The sequence below is a fragment of the Aegilops tauschii genome, chromosome 3 (assembly GCF_002575655.3).
Source record: "Aegilops tauschii subsp. strangulata cultivar AL8/78 chromosome 3, Aet v6.0, whole genome shotgun sequence".
Classification (NCBI taxonomy): Eukaryota; Viridiplantae; Streptophyta; class Magnoliopsida; order Poales; family Poaceae; genus Aegilops; species Aegilops tauschii.
This window is the reverse complement of record NC_053037.3, coordinates 458,524,825-458,538,047: the sequence shown is the minus strand read 5'-3', so window position 1 is coordinate 458,538,047 and position 13,223 is coordinate 458,524,825. Positions and strand designations below refer to the sequence as shown.

At 46.5% G+C, this 13,223-nt stretch overlaps 1 protein-coding gene across 1 annotated transcript; it reads left to right on the top strand.

Moving 5' to 3' along the window:
* The first annotated feature begins 594 nt into the window (after nucleotides 1-594).
* Nucleotides 595-2,941, top strand: LOC109771728 (WRKY DNA-binding transcription factor 70-like). Its single transcript, XM_020330423.4, has 3 exons — nucleotides 595-1,073; nucleotides 1,204-1,290; nucleotides 2,144-2,941. The coding sequence occupies exons 1-3, from the start codon at nucleotides 721-723 to the stop codon at nucleotides 2,670-2,672; spliced, it is 969 nt and encodes a 322-aa protein (XP_020186012.1). The 5' UTR covers nucleotides 595-720; the 3' UTR covers nucleotides 2,673-2,941.
* The last annotated feature ends 10,282 nt before the right edge of the window (nucleotides 2,942-13,223 follow it).

Below are 13,223 nucleotides of genomic sequence, written 5' to 3'. Positions count from 1 at the left end.
CGAGTAGCAAATGATATCTACAAGACATCGCAAGGATGGAGGCCGGGAGTGCTACGTCTGGCAGGCTGAAGCGGACCTGGTTTCTGTTCCTGTTTGGTAGATGGTAGTGTGCTTGTTTTGCTTACTTTCGATTCGGGGCTGCACTCCCTCTCTATCTTGGTCGCCTGTGGCTTAGGTAATATTAGTTGGTTTAAACTTGAACTTCTAAGGCAAGTACACCCCTCCGTTAAGGGGTTAGTTGTCTAGGGAGCTGATACTGTTGCTACCTAAAGTCGTTTTCGTGTGATGGTTTCGTTGATGAAATCGGAGGGGATCCCCTCTTTTGCTCAAAAATATATATATAAGCCTGTACAAATAGAGCATCCTTTTTCGTTTCTGAACCTAGCTATTTGCAGATCTCCCTTGCTAATTAAAGAACGACTTCGTGCAGGGTCTGCACCGAGTCCACCACACCGCGTAAAAGCGTCCCCCAGCCCCAAGCCAGGTTTACAGTGAATCGCTCCCAACCGCCTGAGCTGCGACGACGCTTCCTCCCCACCCCTTCTATATATTAGCAGCCCTCGTGCAAGTGCAGCCTCTACTTCCGCCCGCCCCGCCACCAAAGCTGCCTAGCCAGCCTACTAGACTTTTCAACAAATTAACTCTTGCGCTCACAGGAACTCTCGCTCCATAGATAACGGCGTCGGCGGCCAGCTCGCGAGGCAGCACAACTCCAGAACCATGCAGACGCAGTCCCGTCTCATCATGAACCCCAACGGCGGCGTCGCCGGCTACGAGTCCGCGGCGGCCGACGAGCAGCACGAGGCGGTGCTGAGGGAGCTGACGCACGGGCACCAGCTGACGGCGCACCTGCAGGCGGAGGCGCTGGGGGCGCTGCGCGGCCAGGGCCAGGCCGAGGCCACCGCCGCATTCATCCTGCAGGAGGTGTCCCGCGCCTTCTCCGTCTGCATCAACATCATGGGCGGCTCCGCCCCGGCCGCGACCCCGACCACGCCGCCACCGGAAGAGGCGGCCGTCGTTGCCACCGGCGCCGCGAGCGCGCGCCGTCCTAGAGATGACGGCGTCCCTAGAAAGTGAGTCGCCTAGCTGCTCGTACTACTACATACCTGCAGTAGGGTAGAAGCTTTGACAAAATGGTCGAGAAACAAAGCAAGTCGATTATGTGGGGATCTGATTGTGTGAGGTCCATTTTTCCTTCAACAGAGTAACAGTGACTTCCTCGCCGTACTCCGACGGGTACCAATGGAGGAAATACGGCCAGAAGAGGATCATGAGGACAAGCTTCCCAAGGTCAGTTCATCTCTATATATCTCGGCGTTCCTGTTGTTTATCTTATCCAGATAACTAATTAATCAACGGATGATGAGTGATTAAGTTGCCATGTCGCTCTAACAAGAAAAAAGAACATGCTCCTAAAAATCATAGCTAAGGTTTAGATCGTGATGCTTGTCGAGAGCGCGTACGGGATAATAGGAAAACGTGCAAGATTAGGTTCATTCCGATTTTGGGATGGCCACGCGATGGCACCGGGAGATCCGGAAAGCGAAGCGCGCAAAGGACAAACGCAAAATGTTGCGCGCTTGCCACGCAGCGACCGTGCGCGCCTCAAAAAGGATGCTTGATCCTGATGAGCAGCCGATCGGATCCCCAGTTCCCCACACGGCCACACGTTTGAAAGCATCGGCAAAGTGGAGAGATGTGTCCACTCGAAGGGGATACAAAGTAAAAGCCAGTTTTGATGCTGACCCATGCTCTCTTTTAGGTAAAGAGAATGTTTTCTTGACCATCCGCAATTTTCATGCCTGAAAGTTACGTTTTGTGGCGCGCGGGGAGCGGGATCCTCGTGTGTGTTACTGTGTGTTAATTACCACGGTGAATGATTATTGGGTCGTTACTGATTTGACGTTAGTAGTACTTTTTTTACGTTAGTAGTACTGTTTATTAGAGACATCTCCTTACGTCACCAACTGCTAAATAATTGCTCTCGAGCGACGTCACCGCGTATTGCCAGCTACTAGCCGTCATGTGCTAAGATGAGACAGAATACTCCTACCTACCTGATAATACTCCTGCTGGACATGTGTAGAAGAGACACTAAAACGAATCTTAGTTCTTACTCCTACTTGTGTACGTGTACACGCAGGTGCTACTACCGATGCTGCTACCATCGCGAGCGCAGCTGCCCGGCCACGAAGCTCGTGCAGCAGCAGCCGCAGCAGCAGCACAGCGACGGCGACCAGACGATGTACACCGTCACCTACGTCCACGAGCACACGTGCCACAACATGGCGCCGGCCGAGCCCGAGGCGGCGGCACGTAGCTCCACGCCCGACCCGCTCGGCTTCTCAGCCGGGATGCAGCCGAGGCAGCAGCAGCGGGGCGGCGCCGGCCTGGACCGCGGCTCCAAGGAGGAGCTCGAGCGGCAGGCGCTCGTGTCATCCCTCGCCTGCGTGCTGCAGGGCCACCACCAGAGCTACCCCGGGTCCGGGGCCGGCACGCCGGACGGATCGCCCTCGCAGGGCCGCGCCGGCGACGGCCCGTCTGCGTCCGGCCTTTCGCTCGATACGTCTGACGACTTGGGGTTGGACATCATGGACTACGGCGTGACGGACGCGCTGTATTTCGCTGCGTCCTCATCGTATGGCCCAGGCGGCGACGGCATGATTCCTTGAGGGGCAGCGTGACTGATCGTGTCGATGATATGTAGATTGAGTTTCAGAGAGTCTACATGAGAAGCGCGAACGCAGCGGTTTTTTCGCGGGTGTTTACGACGACGACACACCCGCTTGTCAGCCTACTTTTTTTTTTTGCTTGTCAGCCTACTTAACTACTCCAGCTATGTTTGATGTACGTGTACGTACAGGCCATATACAGGTCACCCTGTCCCTATATATACGGTATTTGTAAGATGTAATGTGTGCAACTAAATCGTCTTACGGTGTGTGCTTCTCCAGTCAATTTTGATCAAGCTGGAGCTTTCAACCTGATGATTTCCCCGCTTTTGTTTTCTCCCCTTATTTTCCTCTTTGGTTCATTTTCCTCAGAGGTGTTCTCATTTTATCAAAGGGTCTTCCTCCCTACTACATTCAGTAAACACTTTATTAGAGTATATTGTTCATCTTTATTTTCAATCTGTTTTAGTTTTTTAACCTGATTTTCTCTCTCGGTATTTTCTATTGTTTTTATCTTCTATAAATTCTTTTCGTAGTGATTTCTTGCTTAAAATAATTACCAAGAAATATTATAGACCAAGCACACAATGGAGTTGATTCAAACAAAAAAACACGGTAGATTCAAATGGAAACGATAGTTGGCTCTAGCAACGAAAAGTGTAGTGGATAGCTAAAAAAAATCACTAGAGGACACTAAAAATGCAATAAACTCTGCGTAACACAATGCAATGGACTCAGTCTACAAATGCACACATTCCAAAAGGTGCATTACACACTAGTATTAAATCATAGTACTAGTTAGTGCAAAATTTAAATACATAATAGTGCAAAATAAAATAGATAAAAAATCATCAATATGAATCTTGTTTTGAATATCCGATTGAAACAAAGACAATAGTGAAGTGGTTTTAGAATAGCATGTTTAGTCCAAAAGCAAAAGTTTTAATAAGTTTCCAAGTCACATTTTCGGAAAGTTGGTATCAAATATTCTAGAAACTAGCTCTTTTCAAACAAATATATTGGAAGCTACCTCTTTTCAACCAACAAACCTAGTGTGTAAAAGGGTGGCTTAAGAAAATGAACCGTAAGTTAGTAAGTAAAAACAGGCGAAATATAGAGAACTATTAAAAAATAGAAATATTTACTCATGTCATAAAAAGTTAGCATGGTTATTAAAATAGTTATGAAACTTGTACTATCTTCTTGTGCAAGATTATTTATAACACATTGATGGAGCTGGGAATAGGATGTAGAGAATGATATTGGGATGATTATAGAAATTAGATGAAACTATTTCTAGATGTGGGGGGCAGACTATAGATTGGTACTTTGGTCATCTAAATGATGGGCAGGTGAGAGGTAATTTACATCTATTGTAAAAGGAAATATGGCACATCGGTCACATAGATGTGCAAGTTTTTTATTCATGCCAATATTCAGATATGTGTGTATTTCTGAAAATAGCAAGCACCTTTTAAATTTCAAGAAGCTTAAGAGCTACGGCCCATTCGGCTTCTAGAGGTTTGGTGAGGGTCAAGGAAGGTTTTTTTTTGTAGAAGTTCCTCCAAGACTAGGAATAGTATGGGCACAAGATCTTTTTCCCCAACACATGGGTGAGGGAACTTAGCCAACAATATCTGAATTTATATCATATCGCTTAACGTCAACATGTTTCTGTGGTTGATGTTTTTTTAAATATACCAATGAAATATTAACTTTTGGTGTGCGCTTGTTGGTAATAAGCGGATGGCCTAGTTACACCTCATGAATAGGTTGGTGAGGTTTAATTTGTCACAAGAATTCAATGCCCTCCACTGAAATTTGTACGGGTTGGGTGTCTTCTCGGTGCGATCTATGTATGCTAACATGGTCAACAAGGGGTACATGTTTCATGGGTAAAACATTTAGAAACTCAAGCTCCCGCTGAAAATCAAGAGCTTTATGTGGTATCTGTGTAAATGAGTGGTCTAGGAAAGAGACAACTTGGCGAAACATGGATGCCAAGGTTGTTAAAGTATTATTATGACTAGGAGGAAACGATCCACCACTTATTTTTCTAGTGACATTTTTCATGACTTGTAGGCCATATAGTTCACATTGGTTTCAATCTTCAACGACCCATGAGCATCACGAACATGTTCAGAAATTGGTTGACAGGTTTAGACCCAATGTTTAAGGCTTAAATCCATGTGAAAGTTGTTATGGTGATTCTGTTTTAACAGGATTAGAGTTTTAATTTTTTTGCAGGCCATCTACAAGGATATCCACTAGATCCATATTTGATCTTCACTTCAACTTGTGAAGGCGGGGGAGCCTCTGTTCCCTGGGTGCAACCACTTAGCGATTGCACCGCGGGCTTTGTGCAACTAATGTAGATGTCGTTCTATTAATAGGACCAGTGTGTGTGGTTGCATCATGCATGTAATCCATATTACTTATTGGTTGTCTTAGCCTTATCTGGATCATATGAATTTACCTACACATGATACATTGTGATAATGATGGTTGCATGTTTTAAACTTTTAATCAGTGTTCATACTGAGGCATATCAATCTTTTTTCAAAGAACAGGAAGACCATTCAGTTTGTGCTTAGCTATTCATATTCGACGAGTTGTTATATAAAAAAACAAGGACCCCCAACATAAATTTGATGCCCTTAGGTACGTCGGATCTGGATCAAATGCATGGCAATTACTCGCTGCAGCATGACAATTTTCTACACTACAAGGCAATTTTCGCTTTAGAACATGGCAAATCTTATACAACAACATGACAAATTTACCTGTTTTCGCATGACAAATTTGGAGTGTTCACTCAAAACGTTTAAAATATGATGTCAGATTTTTAACATCTCCCAAAAAGAATATGCGCATCAAATCACCTCTAAAAAAGAAACGATATACAACAGTTATTGAAACTTGGAAAGCTGGCCCGGTTCAAACTTTCTTTATGGAAAAGACGAATCAAATCAAAGCATGTTGAAAGTAGACACGTCTCATAATTGCGGTGTTAACGACATACTACTGCACACGTAGGCAGACACATTTTCCACTGTCCGTGCGCAGATGATCGCGACCATGGCATTAGCCTTTAGCCAATGTGACCGTATCCATCGGCAGTGTTTGACCGACGGACTTCGCTTATCGTGCGACCGTTGCACGCACAGGCCAAGACCACGGACGGGTGCGCTGGACGTGTGAAACTTGTGAGTTAACGGCACGTACGTCGCTCGCTCGGACGTCGCACGCCGGAGCCCTGTACAAGCTCCTACTTTCCCGTGCGTTTCGTCGCTTCCTGGGCCTCCGCTCCGTGGGTCCATGCAGCGCGCGCGGATCGCGACGCGGCACTAGCAGCCGGGCTCGCCCGACCGTGACATCACGGGCGCGCGCGTCACGCTCCGCCGCCGCGTCGACGTCACCCGTGTGTGCGCGTCGGCTGGTGTTCATCGCCCTAGCCGTCCGATGCCCGGGGGGCCGCGGATCGCGTGGCGGGGAGCGCTCCGGCCCCCGGCCCGCACGTGATAAGCGTTGAGCCGCTAAAGCAGCACCTTCATACGGGCTTCCGTTTCCTTCCTGCCTCTCACCGTCATCAAGCTTTCTTATTCCTTTTTGACAACGAGCAGCTCTGATGGGGCTGACGGCAAATTTGACAAATTTGATCTATAGACGAAATCAAATCACAGAATGAACTGTCCGTAAAACTATTTCATGCGGCTGACCCGTGGTGCCTAGCTCTCAGGTGCTGCACTAGTGCAACGCCTAGGAGCTAGGCGCTGCACTAGTGCAGCGCCTAGCTCAGTGCAACGCCTAAGAGCTAGGCGCTGTGCAGCGCCTAGGAGCTAGGCACTATACTGTATAGTGTGGCGCCTAGCTCTTAGGCGCTGCACACTGACTTAGTAATTTTCGAATCACACGGATGCGACGCTGGCCGTGTGGCGCCTATCTGTGAGGCGTTGCACAGTGTAGTGTGGCGCCTTCGTGTCGGGCGTCACACAAAAAGGTCAGCCGCGTGAAATAGTTTCACGGACTGTTCATTTTGTGATTTGATCTCGTCCATAGGTCAAATTTGTCAAATTTGCCGGGGTTGACAGACAAATGGTACATGGACCCTATGGGCCGGGTCTGTTATTTGCACAGTGAATCGTACCATCTTTTGTCAACCGATCTTTTATGTCTAAGCACCATCATAATATCACGGCCCGGGGCCTGTATCGCCCAACAGACTCCTAAATACACAGTACGAAAAAACAAAAATACAGCTCAGGTATGGCCTGGCCAGTTTAACAGCTCAGGCCTGTCCAAGGCAGGGCCAGGCCGAAGCACGGATGCAGCAGCTTTGTAACTGGGTCCTATAGCTAAAAATGGCCCCGTGCTAACGCAGAAAGCCAATATCTCCATGAAAAAAAAAACTTACTGTGGCTTTTGTTCTGTCAGTGAAATATAAAGTGAGATTCAGCGATCAGGAAATAAATGGTTTAGTGCCTTTGAGGGGGTCTCATCAGGGGATTCTTTGTCATCATATTTGTTCTCAACTTGTGTTGAGTAATTATTGAGTTTATTGGCTCATAGAGAGAAGGTCCGTGACATTGAAGGAGCAAGGGTTTGCGGAAACACACCATCTATTTCACATTTACTTTTTACTGATGGTTCCCTAATCATTGGGATCGGTGTCAGTTTCGAAAACATCCATGTCCTCTCGTGACGGGTGAGCACGCGTAGCGGCTCCCACTCGATCTCCTTGCTCCGGCCAGCCCAGCACCCCCTCTGCGCTCTCTCTCGCCCCCCGCAGTTGCGCTCCCTCGTGCTCCTCGTCTTTCTTGCCGGATGGATCCTCGCCGAAGCTCTCGGCCTAGGTCCTCGATGATGGCTGCGACGCATGTTTCGTCCGCGTCGGGCGTCGATCTTGCCGTCACTCCAGCCACCCCTCTGGTGTCCACGGTGGCGCCCTCTGTCGCTGCGCCCCTCCCCTTCCCCGCCCTCGCCAGCCCCGCCCCTCCCTCCGATGTCGTGTGCACCACCTCATCACCTTCCACCTCATGGGGCTGAGTGGTGGAGGACAACGTGGAGGTGGTGCTGGAGTTGCCACCGAGGGAGACGACCATTGCTTCACGCGGTCTGGATCTGGTGCCGGCTAGCCTACTCCTGCCCGGATCCTGCGGGATTCTCGTGGGGACTGCAAAAAGTGTGGTTGGAGGGGTAAAGTACTCATTTATGAGGCTAAACTTGTTTTACTTTGTGTTGGTGTCCTGGATAAGGGGGCACTTGCCACATGGGCCCACCAGTGATGGACTGGGCCGAGGACCCATTGAAGATTGTTGATATGATCATGTTGGCCCTGTCCCTCAGCCTAGTGAAGACGAAGATCTCCTGGAGGCTTGGCGTACGCTTCAAGTGTATTACAAATAGTCGGCATGTTTATCCCTACATTGTAACCGACCATGTGTAAACCCTAGATACCCCCGGCGGCTATGTAAATCGTGGGGTTTAGTCCGTAGAGGCATAGCCATTTACCTTTGCAAGCTTTAGAGCTTAGACAAACTCATATGATCTCGAGGTAGATCAATTTGTACTTTGTACCCCATCACAATCAATAATAAGAAGTAGGACATAGGGTTTTACCTCATCAAGAGGGTCTGAACCTGGGTAAAACATTGTATCCCTACTCTCCTTGTTACCATCTAGCTCCGATCATCAAGCTTGGGCCCCCTACCCGAGATCTGCCGGTTTTAGCACAGACACTTCGTACTTGTATTGCTAGTATGCCCATGTACCTCATGTCCATAATGAAATGAGCAGGTGTACACCATGAGGTGAATATTGGGGTGATTCATCCCCTGCGTCTTGTCATTCCACTGGCGCGCCTGCATCCCTGCCATGTGTTGTAAAAGGCATGCGCACACAGAACCAGTGCGCCACGTGTGGGGTGTGGTGGTTGGTTGTTCCCGCTTGCTGGGTGCGGGCCAGGTGGAGCCGTCGTTGTTAGGCATGGTTGTTCCTGAAAGTTGGCTGCCTCAGCTCGTTACCGGGTGTCTTGAATTTTCTTTCTCCCACAGTTAGTTGCTGGCTGCAGCAGAGTGTGGCAGGTCATGAGGAAGATCTGCATACCACCATGGAGTCTGGACTCCTTCTTTGTGTTGTTGTAGATAATCTTGACAAAGATCTACATGTCACCATGAAGTGGTGGTAGTAGCTTGTTGCCGAAGCACCCCTCCAGCTATTTGCCTTAGCTAGGAGGCTACCGTGGTTCGTGCGTAGTTGGACTCGTGAACCCAAGTGTCACGGTACCGACAGTGATGGATTTTGATGTCATCTGATTATGAATCATCTGACACTTGCCACTTCCTCCAAATAGTGAAGCAACTAAACGTTCATAGGCCATAAAGAACAAGCAACAAAATGATTGGAAACATGCATATTTATGTATGTAGTCCAATAAGTGTTGTTGCAAGCACTGGATTTATCTATCTTCATGGTTGACTCAAGCAGATATTTATATTACTTAACGAGATATAAATCTGGATTCTTTGAAATGTTTCAAAAGAATTTTAGAATTAAGTAAAATTTATTGTAATAACAAAATTATGTTTCTACAATTAGATTGCTGAAAGAAATATTTGAGTTACAAGTTTAGCAGATGTCCAATAACTATGAAAATAATTTTATAGCCTGCAGCTTCCAGAAATTACTAAGAGTAGATTGTTTTGAGTAGATGTATTCAAATTATGTATGACATGGTGAGATCAAAGATTACATTAATCAAATTGCCATTATACTTTTAATGTGATTCTTTAGACAGTGCAGCTTTTTCACTGAAAAGTGCACCATCAAATCGGTTGAAAAGATGGCATATAAGATATCGTATGGTATGCCAAACCATTTGGCCTTTTCTTAACATTTGGGAATATGAGACATAATTAAAAATGTTTACGATTTTATATCCCAAGTCAGATAAGTGCTACTTTGTTGGTTATCCCAAATGGTTGGGGTACTCCTCTATCACTATGTCGAGGCAAAATGTTTTGCCAGAGAGTGCGGTAAAATTTGAAGAAAATATTTTCTATAAAAGATTGAGTGGGAGGACAATGCAAGTCAATGAGATTATAGATTCTTCATCATCAAGTCAAAGCAAAGAAACGCTACAAGTGGTTCTAAAATTTCCTACTGCCAAGGAGAGTTGATTGGGGATCTGATAGTAGCTCAGGTAGCACATGGAGAGGTGGACAAGAGAAACACTTCGAAAACTTTGGGAGTAAGAACATCATATCATTAGGCAGCGATGGTCTGAATTGTAGGAAGGATTTCATGAGTTTAAAGGACCAGAAGAACAAAAAGGGGGAGGACAGAGAGGTTACCAGCCCACTGAAAATCATCGGGAAAAGAGGGGATGGAAAATGAAACAGGTGATTGCAGGAGACAGCTGGAGTTTAATACTAAAATTGGTGTTGGGCATCAATCAAACAAGGCGAATGGTGGAGGAGTAGACCAGGTGCAAGAAAGGCAGTAGCAGGCTAATGGGCCAATTGAAGGGGTGGGTAAAAGAAGCAATAGAACAAAACTTTAAGAAGGGATCCACATCCCTGCAAATGAACGCCCCCATGCACGTCGACCAGGAACACGAGGGAAAGGAGAAGCAGGGCCAAGAGAAAACCACAAAGCATAGGGGCAGGAAGTGGATTAGGCAGCCAAGGATAACTGGTGGGGACGGGACCAAAAAAACAAGTCTGTGGCTGATACTGAGAGAAAGCTTAAGGATAAAAAGTGTTAAGTGACAGATCTTGATATGGAAGATGGAGGTGATGTGAAGAACAGAGCATGGGTGGGGTGGCGGGGAGTGAACCCGGGAACTCAACACATGTGGATGCGGGGCTGCACGGATAGCTCCGCGAGTACAAATGAGGCTCATGGCTTGGAACGACCGGGGGCTCGGGAACAAGCCGGCAGTTCTGACCTTCTAGAGCTCCAGAAGAAGGAGGATCCCAATGTTTTATTTCTTTTAGAGACAAAGTTGAATAAAAATAAAGTGGCTAAGCTGTGTTACACTTTGGATATGCCAAATCTTGTCTACAAGGTATCTGATGGCAAGAGTGGTGGCTTGGCTATGCTATGAAAGAGAGGTATAAATCTCAGCCCGAGGTGCATGCAAAGGATGCACATTGATGTAATAATTGAGGAGAAGGATGGGTATAAGTGGAGATTCACAGGTATTTATGGGGAGCCCAAGATGGAGAAGAAGGAAGAGACACGGCGGTTTCTGCGTAATCTGCATCACCAGGAGAAGCTCCCATGTGTATGCATGGGGGACTTCAATGAGATCCTCTACAACTTTGAGAAGCAGGAGGGTGTGCCCAGAGCACAAATATATATGGACCACCTTCATGGTGCCTTGAATTTTTGTAACCCGACTGACCTTGGTTTCGAGGGGGGATGTCTTTACTTGGTGCAATAATAATTATCGTCTGGAGGGTTATATTCATGAGCATCTTGATAGGGCTGTGCCAAATCCACAATGGTGTCTTCCTAGGTTACAATGTGACTAGTGGATGTCCCGAACAGTCTAATCACAGGCCAGTCATCATGGATGTTCATGGTGCGAGAAGGAAGGTCAATCCCAAGGCGAACAATCTTAATAAGCGCTTCGAAGCCAGTTGGTTACTTGAAGAGGCTTGTGAAAAGGTGGTTGTTGAGGCATGGGATAAAGCTACAACAAAGGGTAATAGGAAGGTGATGGAACGCATCAAAGAAGTCTCGCAAATTCTTGACAAATGGAGTAGAGAAGTAGTGATCTTCAGAAAAGAATAAAGAAGTTGCGGCAGGAGTTGGAGGAGTGCCAAAGGAATGATTTGTCGGAGGAAGCGGTGAGACGTGAGCAGGTGGTGTGGTACAAACTTGGACGTTTGGAGGAGGAGCTTGATATATTTTGGCAGTAGTGGGCATATGTGAGCTGTTTGACGAAGGAAGATCGTAACACAAATTATTTCCATGGTATAGCGTCGGAGAGGAAGAGGCGAGATATGATTCATAAATTGAAGGGAGAGGATGGTGTGGAGAAAGAAGGGGATGAGGGCTTAAAGGCTCTCATTACTAACCATTTCTCTAGCCTGTTTACCCCCAAAGCAGGTTCTCAAATGGATCACGTTCTACTTGTGTTATGCCCCGAGTGACTCCACAAATGAACACCTTCCTTCGGGAAGAGTACACGGCTCAAGAAATAAAGAGTGCAACTGATGATATGGGAAACTTAAAAGCCGCTGGGGTTGATGGTATGCCGGCTGTTTTCTACAAGAGATTTTGGGGGACGGTGGGTGAGGTTGTGGTACAGGAAGTTCTAAGCGTATTGCAAGGCGGAAGCATACCGGAGGGATGGAATGAAACTATTATGGTACACATCCTGAAGGTTCAGAACCCATATCGTATCAATGGTCTTCGCCCCATTAGCCTTTGCGATGTGGTGTATAAGCTTGTTTCCAAAGTTCTCGCCAACCGACTTAAGGTGTTCTTGGATGAACTCATTTCGGCTAACCAAGTGCCTTTGTCCTGTGACGGCTAATCTCGGACAACATCATCCTTGCTTATGAGATGGCACATTTTATGAGGAGAAACAGAAGTGGAAAGGATGTCTATATGGCCCTCAAACTAGATATGAACAAGGCCTATCATAGAGTGGAGTGTCCATTTTTGGAGGGCATGCTGAAACAATTGGGCTTTGCGGATGAGTTTACCCAGCTGATTACGAAGTGTGTGACTACTTTGACCTACAAATTTCGAGTTAGCAGAGATATCACAGATGCTATCGTCCCAGGTAGGGGCTTGCGACAAGGTGACCCCATCTCACCCTATTTGTTTCTAATTTGTGCGGAAGGATTCTTTGCTTTTGCTACACCAAGCTGAAAGACAGGGTAAAATCAATGGTATTCAGCTTGCTCTTGCGGCTTCAACAGCGAGCCATCTCCTATTCGCTGATGACTCACTACTGGTGATACAAGCAAGTGTACATGGGGTCCAAACGGTGAAATCTATCTTGCAAGTCTATGAAGAGAGCTCGGGTCAAGTCATCAACAGGGAAAAATCTTCAGTGATGTTTAGCTCAAATGCAAGGCAGAGTTTCAAAAACATGATATTCCAGGAACTTCAGCTTGGTACTGAGGCCAACAGCGGGAAATACTTGGGGCTGCCAACCTGCATTGGAAAATCTGTTAAGAAGTGTTTCCTCTACATAAAAGACAAATTATAGGCCAGTTGCTGAAGGAAATATGCCCTAGAGGCAATAATAAACTTGTTATTTATATTTCCTTATATCATGATAAATGTTTATTATTCATGCTAGAATTGTATTAACCGGAAACTTAGTACATGTGTGAATACATAGACAAACAGAGTGTCACTAGTATGCCTCTACTTGACTAGCCCGTTAATCGAAGATGGTTAAGTTTCCTAGCCATAGACATGAGTTGTCATTTGATGAACGGGATCACATCATTAGAGAATGATGTGATTGACAAGACCCATCCGTTAGCTTAGCACTATGATCGTTTAGTTTGTTGCTATTGCTTT

Excerpts from the sequence above, each read along its gene's own strand:
- LOC109771728 (XM_020330423.4), top strand. The coding sequence starts at position 721 with ATGCAGACGCAGTCCCGTCTCATCATGAACCCCAACGGCGGCGTCGCC. Across the intron at positions 1,074-1,203 it reads GATGACGGCGTCCCTAGAAA|AGTAACAGTGACTTCCTCGC; the intron begins GTGAGTCGCCTA and ends TTCCTTCAACAG. Across the intron at positions 1,291-2,143 it reads ATGAGGACAAGCTTCCCAAG|GTGCTACTACCGATGCTGCT; the intron begins GTCAGTTCATCT and ends GTGTACACGCAG.